This window comes from Phyllobates terribilis, unplaced genomic scaffold, assembly GCF_046119375.1.
Source record: "Phyllobates terribilis strain yellow unplaced genomic scaffold, ASM4611937v1 Scaffold_3__8_contigs__length_932513732, whole genome shotgun sequence".
NCBI classification, from domain to species: Eukaryota; Metazoa; Chordata; class Amphibia; order Anura; family Dendrobatidae; genus Phyllobates; species Phyllobates terribilis.
Window position 1 is genome coordinate 411896194 of NW_027362763.1, and position 18198 is coordinate 411914391.

At 41.1% G+C, this 18198-nt stretch overlaps 1 protein-coding gene across 2 annotated transcripts in view; it reads right to left on the minus strand.

Moving 5' to 3' along the window:
- Positions 1 to 13261: 13261 nt before the first annotated feature.
- PHIP (PHIP subunit of CUL4-Ring ligase complex) overlaps positions 13262 to 18198 on the minus strand; it is a 114395-nt gene continuing 109458 nt past the window's right edge. For both annotated transcript variants that reach the window (XM_073675600.1, XM_073675599.1), the window contains exons 37-40: positions 17945 to 18108; positions 17584 to 17834; positions 15716 to 15877; positions 13262 to 15578 (exon numbers count right to left, since the gene is read on the minus strand). In XM_073675600.1, coding sequence (XP_073531701.1) covers positions 14830 to 15578; positions 15716 to 15877; positions 17584 to 17834; positions 17945 to 18108 — 1326 coding nt within the window. In that variant the 3' untranslated portion in view covers positions 13262 to 14829. The remainder of the gene's footprint in view (positions 15579 to 15715; positions 15878 to 17583; positions 17835 to 17944; positions 18109 to 18198) is intronic.

Here is an 18198-nt window from a genome sequence, read left to right on the forward strand (position 1 = left end):
GCAGACCAATGGACAGTGTTGCTCTGGCAGTCATGACAACCCATTGACTCGCCATATTAACTGCAATATGTAAGCAGTGAATCTGCTAGGATCCAGGAGCCCGGCTACGTGCAGGAACCTGAAGCACCAGGAAGATGGTACAAACTAACCCTGCGCCTGTCTCAGTCCAGTAGTATCCTCGTTCCTCACTGCTCCATAGAAATCTAAGGGGCAGTATGTAACCTGATCCCCCAGTAACTTATAGCCAGTCTAGATTTGGGAGATTGTGAAGTGACTCCTAACTGAAAAAGGCATTTTTCTGTAATTGGAAATGTTACAGAAGTTTATTATAGTTATTTGTATTGGCTTTAAAAAGGTTTGACACAAGAGAGGCAATAAAGGGAAGTGTCCAAAATTAAATGTGGGCACAAAGCAGGGGGTGCAATGCAATGCAAAAAAAAATTCCAGCACAACCATTCAGCTGGTCCTATCAGTCTTTTGCAAACAGTCTATCAGTGGTGACATGTTGACCATATGTAGGCCTTAAGCCCCCGTCTCACATAGCGAGATCGCTGCTGCGTCAAGGTTTTGGTGACGCAACAGCGACCTCACCATAGATGTCACTATGTGTGACACTTTGCAGCGATCAGGCCCCTGCTGTGAGGTCGCTGATCGCTGCAGAATGTCCTGGACCATTTTTTGGTCTTTGCCCTCCCGCTGGTCAGCACACATCGCGCTGTGTGACCAGGGGGACCAGTGATCAGGCTGGTAACCATGATAAACAGCGGGTTACTAGGGGCACACGCGAACTTAGTAACCCGCTGTTTATCATGGTTACCACTCTGCTACGGTGAGCGGGAGGTTACCGCTCACTGTAGCAGAGTGGTAACCATGATAAACAGCGGGTTACTAAGTGCGCGTGTGCCCCTAGTAACCCGATGTTTATCTTGGTTACCAGCCTGCTCCTGCTTCAGCAGGCTGGTAACCAGGAGCAAGACATTGTGGAAAGATTCTTTCCAGGATGTCGCTGCTCCCCTGATCGCTGGTGAGCCTGCCTGTTTGACAACTCACCAGCGATCACATAGCGACGCAGCAACGATCCCTGACAGGTCGTATCGTTGTCGGGATCACTGTAGCGTCGCTAAGTGTGACGGGGCCTTTAGAGGTGACTGTAGCACAATGAGACCAATAGATGACTACAGATAAGTAACATTTGGGCGGTCATTACTCCACTTTTGAACAAACGAACACCCTCTTTAATTCGCACCTTCTCATGTAGCAGTTATAACGCTTGAAAATGATTCTATCCATAGAGTCCTCTGGTCTGGTTGCTATATTATGAAGTATGCAAAGTGTTCTTGAGGCAGCCTCATAATACATGACCAGACCAAATACTTACCTGATGATTATGCATTGTTTAAAATAATTCACACAATACTAAACTGAGCAAAACCAGTATATTCAAGCACTACCTTTTTCTAATCTAAGTTCCCTGACTCTAGTATTGTACTTACCAACTGCAGTCTTCCGCTGTTCCCAGTGCCCAGGTCCCACAACTTCTGACTGCAAGTCACAAGTTCTCAATGTAAGCGTTTGAGACTCTTGTCCTAGCTGTCATAGACTTACATTGAGTAGTGCCATCCTGCTAGCCTTCAACTAGAGTAAGAGTAATCTCTGCCTTTTTCTCGATCACTACATAGAGACTTGTCTGTCACAGGCCACAACTTATAGGCTTTGGCTGTAACCAGAAATAGACACATGCAACAATCGATTCAAGTATATGCCTATGGCCCTTACACTATTGCTATGTATAGTAGCCCTGCTAAACCTTACTCTCCATTAGAGGCAGAGACTTATTTACACAGCTGACTTAAAGTGACATATCCATTTAATAATTTTCTATGAGTTAAGGCCCCGTCACACTTAGCGACGCTGCAACGATCCCGACAACGATGCGACCTGTCAGGGATCGTTGCGTCGCTATGTGGTCGCTGGTGAGCTGTCAAACAGGCCGGCTCACCAACGATCAGGGGAGCAGCGACATCGTGGAAGGAATCTTTCCACGATGTCCTACTCCTGGTTACGAGCCTGCTGGAGCAGGCTGGTAACTATGGTAAACATTGGGTTACTAGGGGCACACGCACTCCTAGTAACCCGTTGTTTATCATGGTTACCAGCCTGATCGCTGGTCACACACAGCGACGTGTGCTGACCAGCTGGAGGGCAACGACCAAAAAATGGTCCAGGACACTTTGCAGCGATCAGCAACCTCACAGCAGGCGCCTGATCGTTGCAAAGTGTCACACATAGTGACATCGCTGGTGAAGTCGCTGTTGCGTCACCAAAACCGTGACACAGCAGCGATCTCGCTCTGTGAGACGGGGGCTTTACTAAGTGTCATGGGCCTCAAACACAATAGATAGTCGTCAGCTAATGATGGTTCAGCCGACAGATCTCTCCTGACTTCTCCATAGAGAATGCTAGTTTTCTCTACGAAAGATTGCAGTGGACATTAATCTAATGTACAAGTGTGTGTTTAGTGTTCAGTGTAAAGTTTTATGCATCACCCCTATGTATTATTAAACACCTCACACTAACCCCTCTAAAGCAAATTCCAAACCAAAATAATCCCCCCTTCCCTCATGGTTCAAAACATTACTATGACCAAATAGGTAAATTGCTTACTAAAACTGCAGAAATCCAAAACATTAAATACAGATCTATACGCAAAATCAGTTTGTTTATGACAGAGGTAACAACTGAAAGTGTCATCTTGAATAGTAGGTTTCTCCTGCTATTTAACCCCTTAACGACTGCCGATATGCATTAAAATGGCGGCCGTTAAGGTGCCTTATTCCCTCATTGCTGTTTTAAAACGGTGATCAGGAGTTAGGCTGTAGCACCTTCTCAGCGTTGGAAAATCTCTGAGGTTTCAGATACAGGGGATAGCAGAGACCCTGGAGAACAGTATCAAGGCCGGTTTTGCCAGTCCCCAATCACGTGATCGCCATTATTCAATGAATAACGCCGATCAAGTTAAAAAAAATAAGTGTGCTGCTGTTACATGTCAGGAGAGAGAAATGATACCCCTCGACTCCCACCCAGTATCTCCACCATCCCCAGGCTCTCCTGATTCTTCCCCCAGCCCCCTGTATCATCTTCCTGTAAAAAAATTACAAATGGCTGGCGCAATGAGATGTCCCAACCGGCAACAGCAGGTAACTTTTTTCTATTGGTTCCTTTTATCTGTGACATCAGTGATCAAAAGCCAATAATTAATCAAATCCCCCTTCATCACCCCCTTAGTCAAATAAAAATAAAAAAAAAATTAATTCTTTGCAGTTGGGGTTAGGCTTAGGATTGCGTTTTTTTTTCTCAAAAGTTAAAATAAAAGAAATGACGATATGACGACTAGTATTGAGCACAAGTGCCCGCTACTCGAGTTTGCATCGGGTGCTTGGGTATGCACAGAGTATCGCGGGTGCTCAAGTGACAAGCTAGAGTCCCCGCCTCACGTTTCACGGCTGTTAAATACGAAAAAAAAAAACATGCGGGGATTGCCAGTGTATGGCAGGCAATCCCCACGTTTTTTTTTGGCTAACAGCCACGAAACGTGGGGCAGAGATACAAGCGTGTCACTTGAGCACCTGCGATACTCGGTGCATACCCGAGCACACAATTCAAACTCGAGTAGCAAGCATTTGAACTCAACACTAATGACGACATTCAATATGATGACCTAATGTGATCAAATGTGTAGTACCTTTGGGTTATAAATCCGCATTATCAAATCCTTGAGGAGTGGTTTCCAAAATGGGGTCATTTGTGGGGGGTTTCTGGTGTTTAGGCACCTTAGGGGCCCTGCAAATGCAACATGGTGCCCGCTGTCTTTCAGCCAAATTTATGTTCAAAAATTCAAATATTGCTCCTTCTGCTCCAAGCTCTGCTGTTTGTCCAAGCAGAACTTTTTGACAACATGTCAGGTATAGCCGCATTCGTAAGGCGGCACTGAATTTTAAAAAGGAGGCAGGTCACAGAATAATCAGTGACCCGCTGAAGAAACAGGAGACTGGTGGTGGGTGGGCAGAGAACGAGAAGAGGACCCTGCCCCCACATCCCGCCCCAAAGCACGCCAGACGTCATTTTCTGAAAACTTCATAAGGTATTATACAACCACTGAGCGGATCCCTTCACAACAGGCATCATATTAATCAGCATCACAGCGCCATTATAGCAGTGCCTTTAGTTTATATGGATAAATCATGAGGACAGGTTTTCTTTAAAGCGATTGTCCCTCCCCAGGTCCAGCACTCTGTCTTCGACGCTGCCTCGATGTGTGTCGTTTGGCTTCAGTGGGAACTGCGCTACACCCAATCATAGAGGTCAGGTGCTCGTGCCATTTCCAGCAGCAAAGCCACTGATCTCCGTGATTGAAGTAATGTTGACATAACTGCAGTCAGTGTTTCAACCAAACAAAAGGGAAGCAGCAGAGCTCTGGACCTGAGAAAGTTGTAAAATAGCAAACTACGATGGTCAGTCAATAAGTAACGCCTCCTATTTTTTTTCTCCTTTTAATTGGCAAGAAATTCAAATGCAATTACGTAGGTTGAAAACCACAACATTAACGATTAATTTGTCACTTTTCAATATAATCTCCAAGCATTTCCACAGTCTTGGTCCACCGTTTAACAAGGGCATCTATTCCAGCATGGTAAAAAGCATTCTTGGGACCCACCATGCACAAACTTTTCTGTATCCCAGTTGTCCAATAATTTTCATCACACTGCCTTTACTGAGGCAGATAATGCCACACAATTCATCTGCAGTCACCCGGGGGTCACCACGAATGATGTCATCGACTCGCTGAATGTTGCTTGGAGTCACTGCGGTTACTGGCCTGCCACTCCGCATTTTGTCAGCCAACGGTGATGGCCCTTCAGCTGTGTTACGGCGACGAACCCATTGTCTAACATTACTGACATCCACTGTTGCATCACCGTACACATTTTTCAGTCTCTCATGAATTCGAATGGGCGTTTCACCTTCTGCATGCAAGAATTCAATCACAGAACGTTGTCTAATACGAACATCGATGTCAGCCATTTTGCAAACGGATACAGTCCTGCCACCTGTTGGTGCAGGAAGTTGCAATTGCTGTGGATTGGAGAAGGTTTGAGGAATTGTGCCAAATTCGAATATTTAACCCCTTAGGCCCCGGAGCATTTTCGGTTTTTGCATTTTCGTTTTTGCTCCCCTTGTTCCCAGAGCCATAGCGTTTTTATCTTTTGGTCAATATGGCCATGTGAGGGCTTATTTTTTGCGGGACAAGTTGTACTTTTCAACGCCATTACTAGTTTTACCATATCCTGTACGGGAAAAAAATTCCAAGTGCGGTAAAATTGCAAAAAAAGTGCAATACCAGAGTTGTTTTTTTTTTTTTTTTTTTTACCACGTTCACTGAATGCTAAAACTGACCTGCCATTCTTATTCTACAGTTCATTACGAGTTCATAGACACCAAACATGTATAGGTTCTTTTATATTCAAGTGGTGAAAAAAAATTCCAAAATTTGGTAAAAAAAAAAAAAAAAAAAAAGCGCCATTTTCTAAGACCCGTAGCGTCTCCATTTTTCGTGATCTGGGGCTGGGTGAGGGCTTATTTTTTGCGCGCCGGGCTGACGTTTTTATTGATAACATTTTGGTGTAGATCCGATGTTTTGATCGCCCGTTATTGCATTTTATTGCAATTTTGCGGCGACCAAAAAACGTAATTCTGGCGTTTAGAATTTTTTTCTCGTTACGCCGTTTACCGATCGGATTAATTCTTTTTTTTATATTGATAGATCGGGCGATTCTGAACGCGGCGATACCAAATATATGTATGTAGGGTTTTTTTATATATATATATATATATATATATATATATATATATATATATATATATATATATATATATATATATATATATATATATATATATATATATATATATATATTTTATTTTGAATGGGGCGAAAGGGGGGTGATTTAAACTTTTATATATTTTTTTTTAGATTTTTAAAAACTTTTTTTTTTACTTTTTGCTTGCTTCTATAGTCTCCATAGGAGACTAGAAGCAGCAACTGTCCGATCGCCTGTTACATACAGGGGACGAGAAGGTCCCCTGCATGCAGCAGAAATGGTCCTGTGCTATGAGCGCCGACCACTAGGTGGCGCTCATAGCGACAAGATCATGGCAACTACAAGCGTCTGCTGCAGACCCTGGGTTGTCATGCCCACCCATCGGTGACCCGCGATCACATGAGGGGGTCACCGGTGGGTGGGGCTTATGACGCGCTACCCGGAAGCGCGCGTTAAATGCCGCTGTCGGAGATTGACTGCGGCATTTAACATGTTAACAGCCGCAGGTGGATCGCAATTCCACCCGGGGCAGTTGCGCGATTCCACCCGGGGCTGTTGCGGGCACATGTCAGCTGTAAGAATCAGCTGACATGTGCTCCGTTCAGTGAGGGCTCAGCGCAGCAGCCCTCACTGAACGGGCAGTACGCAAATATGCGTACTAATACGTCACTGGTAGTTAAGGGGTTAACATAACTACCTTATTTAAGGAGAAAAAAAATAGGAGGCATTACTTATTGACTGACCCTCGTATTTTACTTGCCTGAGTGTGACATGCAGAAATGGTGCTGCTGCTTTAAAAGCATTCAGCAACTATTAGAAATAACAAGCACAGGAGACAGAGAGGTGTTGTGCTCCAGAGGCTTCCAGCAACTATAGGGGTTAACACAGTCACAGGAGAGGGGGAGTGTTTTGGCAGAGCCCCAGGGGGATTGTGGGGAAGTTGTTTACAGTCTGGCTGGAGCCCAAGAGAAAGATGACTTATGATCTGTATCTCACAGAAGTCAAGGGAACAGAATTCAGGTCAGGAGGGAAGCTAAACAAAAGGTCAGTTAGACTCCCTGAGCCAACAGTGTGGAGTATTATTGGGCAGGAAGATAAGGACTGGAAGGAAGCCTGTCATAGAAATCATCTCCCTCATTACACCCTCTCCCCCACCCCCTCCATGCAGGATAAAGAATGCTGTGTAATATTGAGTCCTTGTGAAGGAGAAGCCTGTGGTTGTGTATGCATTAAAACTGTGCTGTACTGTGCTACCAGATAATACTGTGTACTGCTGTGCCGCAAAGGAGACTGTACTGTTATTACTGGAGCCTGTTGCTCAAAGAGACATTTGCATTGCACTGTAGAAAAAAAAGAGAGAACAGGGTGCAATGGGTAATTCAGTAATAAAATATGTAGGGGGGTGTGGGAATGGCTACTAACCTTATGGAGTTGTGCACCACTGCACAACCCCAGTGTAAAGCACCACAGGCTGCGCTCCGTTCGTGGCTGTCATCTGCTTTCAGCGGCATTCACGGATCCTGATCTCGCGATGGTGAGTCACGTGATCAGGTTAGTTGCCCTTACCGCCGAGATGGACACCCAGCTTCACCACCACTCCCGGCAGCGTTCCGGAGGGGTTAGGGCAGCGCAGCTTGGAAACTAAGGTAGTGACTACTTAATTATCTTCATCCCACAAGTGGATGGAGGCAGCTCTACCGCACCCCAAACAGGGGGAAAAAAAATCAGTGAATGTGAATAGCGGTATCAGAGCGCCAATAACAGGGCAAAAATTAAATTAAAATGACTGATTTCTTAACACACATAACGCGTTTCGGTGGACAAGGCCACCTTCATCAGGTGTAACAAGCAGCAAACAAATGATCCTTATATACATTTGATCGGGTACACAATTGCTTCAGAGGGGCGGAGCTAAATACAGAGTGATACCTCTATATTAACCCCTCTAGTTCATTTATGCCCAATAGAGTAAACCGGATTTTTATAAATTAGTACCTAATGAAACAAATAGGGTTCTCATAGATAGGATTCGCAGTATAAAACTTGCGAATCCTATAATCATATTACTTAATAGGATATATTGTTATCTAACACCCTATATTTTATATTATAAAAAATTACATACAACATGGAACAATATGTGAATATAAAATTACAGTCACCAGAGAAAGGAAGGGGAAAAGGGGTAGGCGAAGAACCAAAAGCTCCCCTGCTGTTTCTATCATTAAAAATAGGAGAACAAAATAAACAAAAAAAAAAAAAAAGAAAATTATTTTTTTAAACAATATAATAAAATTGCTAAAACATAGAAACAATTATTTAAAAAGTTGTCTTTTCTATATTAAGATTCAAACCCTCAGGAGACAGAGTTCCCATTTTGAAAATCCAATAATTTTCACATGTAATAAGGAGATTTAATCTATCAATGTGTATCAACTATATGATCAATGATAGTTAGTTTTAGATTATTAGGATTTTTCTGATGTTCTTTTAAGAAATTATTAGAAACGCTATGTAGAGGAAAGCAGTTTCTAATATTCTGGCAATGTTTATTTAATCTGGAGTGCATTTCCTGGACAGTGCGGCCAATGTATTGCAGGCCGCAGGTGCACTGGAGCAGATATATCACATATGAAGACTGACATGCAAGTCTAAAGCAGATGGGATATATCTCTCCAGTGACCACAGAGACGAATGTTTTAGGTCCGTTATCAATGGAATGACAAGCATAAGCATTTAGGAACATTACATTTATAACATCCATTGCTACTAGAAGCTAAATTTAAAAGGCTAAAGGTACTGTCACACTTAGCGACGCTACAGCGATCCCGACAACGATACGACCTGTCAGGGATCGTTGCTGCGTCGCTATGTGGTCGCTGGTGAGATGTCAAACAGTCAGATCTTCCCAACGACGCAGCAACGATGCGGCGACCCGTAACGATCTGCATAACGATGCACGCCTATGTGTTTCTGTGTCTGAATCGTCAACAAGGTCGTTGATAAGGTGTCAAACACACCGATGCATGCTACCCAGCGGGACCTCAACGATCAAAAAAAGGTCCAGACCATTCCGACACGACCAGCGATCTCACAGCAGGGGCCTGGTCGCTGCTAAGAGTCAAACGTAGCGAGATCGCTACCGAGGTCGCTGTTGCGTTACAAAACTTGTGACTCAGCAGCGATCTCGCTTAGTGTGACGGGGCCTTTAGTCTCCTACCAATGGTTCTGTTGCTGGGGGCTATAGTTTCCTAGATTTTTACTCCTACAATATATGACATGGGGAAATTCCGGTAAATGACCAGTTAATATCGGATCGTTCCTTAAAATGAACCAGTATTTTTTTAATAAACTGGATAATGCTTGCGTAGGTGTACCATAGGTTGTAATCAGATTTAAACTAAAGTCATCACTTGGTTCTTGACTGGTACTCTTAGATTTATTAATACGCAAGTTTTGTGACAAGGATCTAGTTTTGGAGAAAGCATCCTTTAATAATTTCTGGGGGTATCCCTTAGCTCTAAAGCGTTTTTGTAAAACTTTAGATTCCAGAAAAAAATCCAAATCATGTGTACAATTTTTTCTGACACGCCAATACTGACCGTATGGAATATTTCTAATCCAACTGGGCAGATGGCCACTGTCAAATTCAAGATAACTATTTACATCCACTTCCTGGAAGTAGGTAGATGTAGATATTTTACCCGAATTGTCTATATTTACCTGAAGATCAAGATAATGGATATTACTCTCGGATATGGTAGAGGTAAAGGAAAGGCCCCAGTCATTAGCATTTAATTTCTCAATAAATTTGACAGCCTCCACAGTATTCCCCCTCCATATAATAAATAAATCATCTATAAAGCGGCGGTACATGATGATGGGCTTATCGGCGCCGAAGGACTGCGCGATGTGGACAGACTCGAATACCCCCATATATAGATTTGCATAACTTGGGGCAAACCTCGTCCCCATCGTGCAACCCCTCAGCTGCCGATAAATCACCCCCTCAAAAGAGAATATATTGTTCTCAAGAATGAAAGTTATACCCCTCAATAGAAATCTTTTTGGGATTCCTGTAAGTTTGGGTCCTCATCTAAGAATTTTTTAATTGCCTGTAAGCCCAATACATGTGTAATATTGGAGTAAAGAGAGCTTATATCGAGTGTAATAAGAAGACAGCCTGGAAGAGGGGGTAATCCTCTCAACAATCTAAATAAATGTGTGGAATCTTTTAAATAAGAATCTAGGGATGAAACGTACTTCTGTAAAAAAAGATCAATATAGTGGGATAGGTTGGATGTGATAGAATTGATTCCAGAAATAATGAGGCGTCCAGGGGGATTAAGTTTATCTTTATGAATTTTGGGTAAAAAATAAAAATAAGGGACTTTAAATTTTTTAATATCTAAAAAGGATTTTTCTTTTTAATGATAGAAACAGCAGGGGAGCTTTTGGTTCCTCGCCTACCCCTTTTCCCCTTCCTTTCTCTGGTGACTAATTTTATATTCACATTGTTCCATGTTGTATGTAATTTTTTATAATATAAAAAATAGGGGGTTAGATAACAATATATCCTATTAAGTAATATGATTATAGGATTCGCAAGTTTTATACTGCGAATCCTATCTATGAGAACCCTATTTATTTCATTAGGTACTAATTTATAAAAATCCTGTTTACTCTATTGGGCATAAATGAACTAGAGGGGTTAATATAGAGGTATCACTCTGTATTTAGCTCCACCTCTCTGAAGCAATTGTGTACCCGATCAAATGTATATAAGGATCATTTGTTTGCTGCTTGTTACACCTGATGAAGGTGGCCTTGTCCACCGAAACGTGTTGTGTGTGTTAATAAATCAGTCATTTTAATTTAATTTTTGCCCTGTTATTGGCGCTCTGATACCGCTATTCACATTCACTGATTTGCATTGCACTGGCCATGCCTCAATAAATGTTACTGTTCTACCGTTTATGAAGACTCTTGTCAGATGTGTCTGGTCAGCAACTGAATTTATTGTGTGCCTGAGAGAAGCTGCAGCCTATGGTCGCCCTGAGTAACTGTTCCTTCAGGATTCCAACGAATTCATGTAACCGGTCTCGCCCCTATCTGAACTTAGGCGGCGTGCGTGTAACATAAGCCTAATGAGAAAAGTTTTGAGGGCACAACACCTTTATATAGAATCTTGTCCAAGCTTTGCTCATCAAAGCGGCTTATGTTAACTGACAGAAGATGTGGATCACCATCTACAACTATTGCTTGACCTTAGCATTTGAGTGAAAAACAAGGAATCAAAAAATTTGGTTGAGGCAGCCAATCAGTACCTTGGCGGGTTCATAGATGCAAGTATCATTGCTGAGGCTAGTGATTGCCACACAACCACATGTCATCTGCTGCAGGCACATTATTGCTACAGCAAAGTAAAACAAAGAACAGCACGTTGACTTTTGAAGGCCAATTTAAGGTGAACTACTAAATGTTTTATATAGGCCAAAACTATGTACAACTTATATGTTTTCCAAATTGCTGTGTGTGGATAAAATACATATGTAGAGTTTTTTATTTTTGGTTTCTCCTACTTGTACGGATGATGGGGTTTTTTGAACCTTGATATAAAAGTGCCTTTCTTTGTCTCTGTGACAACAGAGCTTTTTTTTTTTTTTTTTTTCTTAATTATGCCAGGCATAAAATCAGTAAGCCAGGAGCTATATGCCTTTAATCTTCATGTTGACTTTTGCATTTGTGTTCTTTGGTTGATTAACACAGATTATTGTTTGAATAATCCTGAATGTTGACCCTTGAGTTGAAATGTACTGCAACTTATTGTCTGCAAATCTTGCAAGATAAGGTCATGGAGCAATACGGTTAAATAATATGCTGATTAGGTATTATACCAGCCCAGGGAGTTGTTGATTTACCGAGCAATAGAGGACAAACTATGCAAGTTGATTAAATGTTCAAACAATGAGTCACGAGCCCATTCCACTTTTATCCCTGACCCTTGACCTGTGAATGATTGTGAACTATAAAATAAGGGTCTCTACCTCTATTCGATGTCATTCTACAGCATAGCATGTCAGCTTAGGGGATTTCGGTCCCAGCTGGAAGAATACAGATCAGCTCCATTGACCATTGCTGATCCCTCAGAGACGTCTTGAAGAATCCAGGTCGGGACAATCGGGTCACCTGGCCCCACACCTCACTGCACTCAGCTAGTTTCCTAAGCTTGTTACCTCCTCTCTTTGGGGGCCCGCCAAAAGCAGGGTGCCACTGGTGGGGGTAGTCAGCCCTAGAAGCCCCGAAATCGCAGCTACTCTATTCCCGGCGGGCCAGCGGAAGGGTGAGGATTCTGTAATTTGCACCATCTTGGGTACTAGCTGGGACTGTTCTATGTGTTTATTGTCCGCGTTGTAGTTCAATAAAGTATAGTCAGACTGTTTATTACCCATCACCCTGTGTTGTCTGAGTAGCATTACGCCCACAGAAGACCCCTCGTCTTCACAGCCTCTTTTTACTTCTACATCATAACATAACAATGCCTCAATGGTCACACAATGAACACCAACTGCTTCCATAAAATCCTCAAATGACCTATACAGGTTCAAATGAGAAGAATGACAGACACAAATGGACCAAATTATAAAACAGATGAAATCATCATTAAGGCCCCCATACAGTTTAGAAGAGAGTCAGCCTATCCCAATGATTAAAGATGTTGAGGTAGAGAAGGATTGGCATTTGGAATTTAACGCAGAAGTGTCTGGTAGCAGATTTCTCATGTTTCTCCATTGAACACACAAATGCTTAGCAGAGCATTGTATGGGGGAGTAGAGAGACTGTTTGGCAGACCGCTATCGTATGAGTATGGCCAGCTTTAGAAAGTTCCTTAAAAACAACCTAAAAATAACAGTAACGGCATTTACCTGCAGCTATCATAGTAATCTGCAGAAGTATTCTGTAATAAACACATGTGGCAATCTAAGTTGATGTTCAGCGCTTGCTGCCACTCATCAGATCGGTGGCGGGGCTGTGAATATACTAAACAGTGAGCGTGCTGTAATCACTCCCCCAGCTCCATGACTGACAACCTGCTCAGTATACAAGCTGGCTGTCAGTCAAGGAGCAATGGGCATGATGACCGCATGCTCACTGTGCAGACTGCTGACATTCCCTGGCAGTTTGACTGGAACAGAGCATCAACAAGGAGAATATACCGTGTTCCTTATTGTAAGGATACAAAATTATTATTAAAAGTAACATGCAAACATCTAACTGGAAATAACCCAAATATATTCACAGGCAAGAAAAGGTGTAAAACATTTACTAAACAGTCTGTTTCTTTTTTTTTTATACAGAACAAACAGGATCATTTCCATAAAACAATAGGTTTAAAGCTGGAGTGCATCATAAATGATTACCACTGTTCCTTATTTAACAACAGCATACAGTTTTAATACATTTAGTTAAAATATAGAAGTAATTTGAATAAACATTGTTGGAGGAAAAAAAAATACAAGGCACACAAATTAAATTATATTTTGCCGAAATCCTGTTTACTTGTCAGTGTGGTATGAATGCAGAAAAAAAGCATTACCAAAATAAAAAAAAAAAAACAGTGTGCATTGACATTACCGTGTAAAATCAAACTACCCAACCTTTAGAATCAAACTATACAGTGACATTTTAAAATTAGTTTATTTTAATTCTACGCGTGTCTAAAAAATCATGTAAAAGTTTGGATACTTGGATTAGAAATGTGTAAGGTGTAAAATGCTGTATTACACAGACTTGTATACACATATGTACATGGTTTATTATGTACACATTTTGCAGTTAAACATGTGAGAAAATAAACATTCAAAGATGGTAATTTACCCACAAAGCAGTACAATCTCAAACCCTAAAATGCTCACAATACTGATTATCACAATGTTGCCAATACGGTCAGGAAAGGTTTCCAGATTTCTCTATACCGTTTGTTAAATATACATGTAAGGTTATATTTTCTTTTCTCCCTCCTGCCTATATACAAGAATAAGAGGTACAATTAAACTTCAGACTGTTTTATATGTTGGGCAAAAAAAAAAAATTCTAGGCAACATGAGGATTCCAATAAACCAGTACATCTAAAAGTCACATTTAGCTGGACAGCCCAGCGGGTGGGAAACACCGAAATATATAAAATATATATGTATATAGACTGCCCCATTTACCTTTCAAACTATTACATATCTAACAGTTTAAAAAGTCTCTTAAAAGAACCCTGCCACTGCATCTTATTAACAAAAGTACCAAAAACAGAAAGTGAGCACAGCTTACACTATCTTCAATGCAATATACAAGTTATTTTGTATGTCTGTTATATACAGAGATTGTGTGCAATTCTGACCATCAGAAGTTGGAGGCTTTAACTGCATTCAGTCTCAGTCTTTGGCACACTAATCTGATTTATTGATTGGTACTAGAATAGAGGTCTGAAAAATTAGACAAATGAAATACCTTCCAATGTGGATATATAAGTATATATCGATATATACTGGTGTACGTATATAGATATATATGATTTTCACTGCCTATGTACAGGGTAATGGACAAAGCCTGGGGATAGAATAAAGTATTTTACCCACTTGTTCTTTAGTATTCGTCATGCTGTATATGACCGGAATCCCTCATATGTCCATTATTTTACATTTGTGCAGAACCCAAAAAATGCATTTACAAGTGGGCGTTTAGATTTAGGATGGGCTTTTGTTCTGCCTGATCTTTCTGAGGCTCAGAACTACACATACTGAAATGCTTACAATTGTATCCATAGGCAATAAATAGCAAACTTTTTAAAATAAGAAATGAAACACCTATGAAAATGTCCCCTTCCCCTGGAAGAGTTTGTCTATTATAGCAGCAAAAAAAAGTAGATATACTTCAGTAAAGCTGCACTTAAGTACATTTACCAGCCTATTAAATTTGCTTTTGCTTTCTCTGTTAATTTTCGTACCCTTCCTCTGCTTGAGGTTCCAAAAGTCAAAGAAGTGTCTTCAAACAGCAGCTGTCTTTGCTCTTCCTCAGAGTCTTCTTCATTGTAAAATGCGGTTCTTCTTCCCTGATTTCTAGTTGTCATTTGGGATTCAGAATGATTATGTCCCTCTGAAGGGTCAGGGGATTCTCCCATGGGCTCCTCGGGCTTTTTACACTTGCTTCTTGTTTGTATTTTGACACTTTCTTGTTTTACCTGCTCAGGTTTGGTCAGTGTTGGTGCAGGAGGAGGGGGCAGAGGGGAAGGTGGTGGTGGTGGAGCAGTTGCCTCCAATAGCTCAGGTTTTACTTTTGGTTTTCTACCTCTCCGTTTTTTCGGTACCTCGTTTTCACTTTTAATGTTTAATCCTGTGTGAGAATTGCATGTGGAAGCAGTAGGCTGCTCTTTGATCTTTTTATCCGGCAATACAACAGGCTTATTTGGATTCTGGGGTACAATTTGTGATTGATCATCAATCCTGGGATATTTTGGTTTTCTGCCTCTTTTCTTGGGTACGACTTGAACGGTGTTGTTTGAGTCACTGCTACTCGTTGCATTATTTACGACTACCTTTGGTTTACGACCAGGGCGTCCTTTTACAGCCGGCTTGTTTGGGAGGCTGCCATGTCCATTCACCTGAACACTTGTTGGTGGCAAAATAGCTTTCTTTTCAGCTGTTTTTTCTTTTAAAACAAACAAAAAAAAATACAGAACATTGTGATAAATTACGGTTATGAAATCAGTAAAAAATAACTATTACTGTAAACATCTCCGGGCTAATCTAACACACAAATTATATATTAAGAGAGCTATTGCCAACCTTGAATTGGACTGGACAGGCCTTTCATCCTGCGCTTCAAAGGTTTCTCCTTCTCCAAAGTGTCTTTGGGTAAAGCATTCTTTGTCACTTGGCTGCTGGTCGACTGGCTGGCATTGGTGGCTGCAGTCTGACTTCTGGGATGTTTTGTTGAGTTTTCGGATACTAAAAATGGACAAATCACACAGTTAATCTCAAGTTTTTCTCCTTAGAAAATTTTGTATGAACAAAAATGATAAAATTCATGTAAACTGGCTATTTGGTAACAAATTAACAGGACTAGAGAAGGATATGACTAAGGCTTGTGACCGCTCTAAGGAAGTTCTCATCGAAGGGGTATTCCAGTCTTGTAAGTTGGGTACGTGTAGATAATGTTTGCTAAAAAAACAATCAACCTTGCAATTTGTCTTCTATTTAAATGTAGCTAGCTCCCTAAATAATTGTTTTGTATTTTAATGCTTAAAGCTTGTTGCCAAGGGGGCCATGCATGACTGCTAGATAGAACGTGCACACTGTTTATAAGCCCTTTCCTACTTAGTTTGCAAGCATTGCTTTGAGGTTGGGATCTCTGGAGCGTGTGTAGCACCTAATGCCAGCCACCTCTCTGCAATCCCAGTCTGTTCTGAAGCTGCAGAAGCATGGTTGCCCTTCCTAACAGTATCAGAGCACACACAGTTCAGGCCAGAAGAAAATGATGCGGCTAGCCTGAGCTGTCAATCAAGCATGGGCGCCATCCACCACCAATCAGGAAGTCCGGGGGCTGAGGAGCAGTGCGCTCATAATTGAAAGGGTTTGTGTACTTTTTTTTTATTTATTTTTTTTTTTATCTCCATTACCTTTAAACCCTTCCCACGGCAGCCAATTTTTCTTTTTTGCACTTTAAATTTTTTTCTCCCCTTCTTCCAAGAACTATAATTTTTTTTATCCTTCCGTTAAACCCGTAAAACAAGTTGAAGTTTTAAATGGCACCATTTACATTACCATATAATGTGCAGGAAAAAAAAAAACCTACAAGTTTGGTGAAATGGTGAATAAATATGCAATTTTGTCATTGTCATCTTTATAACATTGATTGTGTGGTAAAACTCATTCTGTGCTCAGCAAAAGACATTGCAGCATAGAGGATATAGAAAGCAAACTGCAAAATTTTTTAATGGAATTCAATACAAAAATGATTGTTATCAGCCCAAATATACATGCATTTAAGTAAAAAAAAAAAAACGCCCCATAAAGGTGGACAACCCCTTAAATGAGGTTTCCTTGGCTGAGAAAAAAAAGTCTGCAGTCACTGCCGAATCGTGAAACTGCGATGCACACACGTGACTCCATGTATTTGATCTGCATACTTATGATAACATGACAACTAGACTCTCCTCTACTAGAGCATTGACACAAGCGGATGAAAGAATTGTCAGCAAGTTATATTAAAATGTACTTTAAGGGACAACCACTTTAAGAACCATAACAATGAAGATATAAAACAAAAAATACATCAAACTACCCTCATATTTTTCACCAAACTCCTATGCATGAAATTCAAAGTTGGCAGTTATTAGTGTTGCGCGAACATGCTCGGATAAGCGGTTATCCGAGCATGCTCGAGTCCTAACTGAGTATCTTCAGCGTGCTCGGAAAATATGTTTGCGTTGCCGCGGCTGCATGTCTCGCGGCTGTTCGACATCCGCAACACATGCAGAGATTGCCTGTTTGTCAGGCAATCCCTGCCATGGCGATGCGAACATATTTTCTGAGCACGTCAAACACACTCAGGACTCGAGGCGAGCATGTTCGCGCAACACTAGTAGTTATTCATATGAACAAGACTTCTGAATCTGGAGAAAAATATAATAACAGTTTATTTATAGGTATACCTGTTTTTACTGGAGTGACAGTAGTATTGTGTTTCAAAGCCAGAATTTTAGGTGTAGAAGAGGTGGATGGTTGACTAGGAGAAGCAGGCTCTATGTGACGCTTGTAGCTCCTTGTCCGTGCCATAGTGTTTGATTCTACTCCCTTTCCATTTATCTGGGCAGTTACTTTCTGTGGAATTGATCGAGGAGGTGGTGACACTGTGCTTTCTTGTTTTTGCTGATGTCGTACATATTTTCTTTTCCTTTCAGGGCTAAAAAATATATAAAAACAAATGCAATACAATATCAAAGAAGATCATGCTCTTATAAAAGTCACTTTATAAAAAAGAAATCTCATGACTAAATAAGTTCTCTGTGCTACCTGGATGCTGCACTACTATTAGAAGAGCTGCTTCGATTCCTTTTCTTTTTACGCCTGGTTATTGTGTTCCGTTGATGGAATTTGATGGCTGCTTGATAGTCGGTTAATACAGTACTAGCACGCTCCTCAAAGAAAGCAGAGAGTCGCAAACTCATGCTGTATATCTAAAGGAGGTAAAATGAATTGATTAAAAGTGGCATGCATGATTACAATACATCTTGGTATGTTAGCAATGATAACCATGGTTATATAGC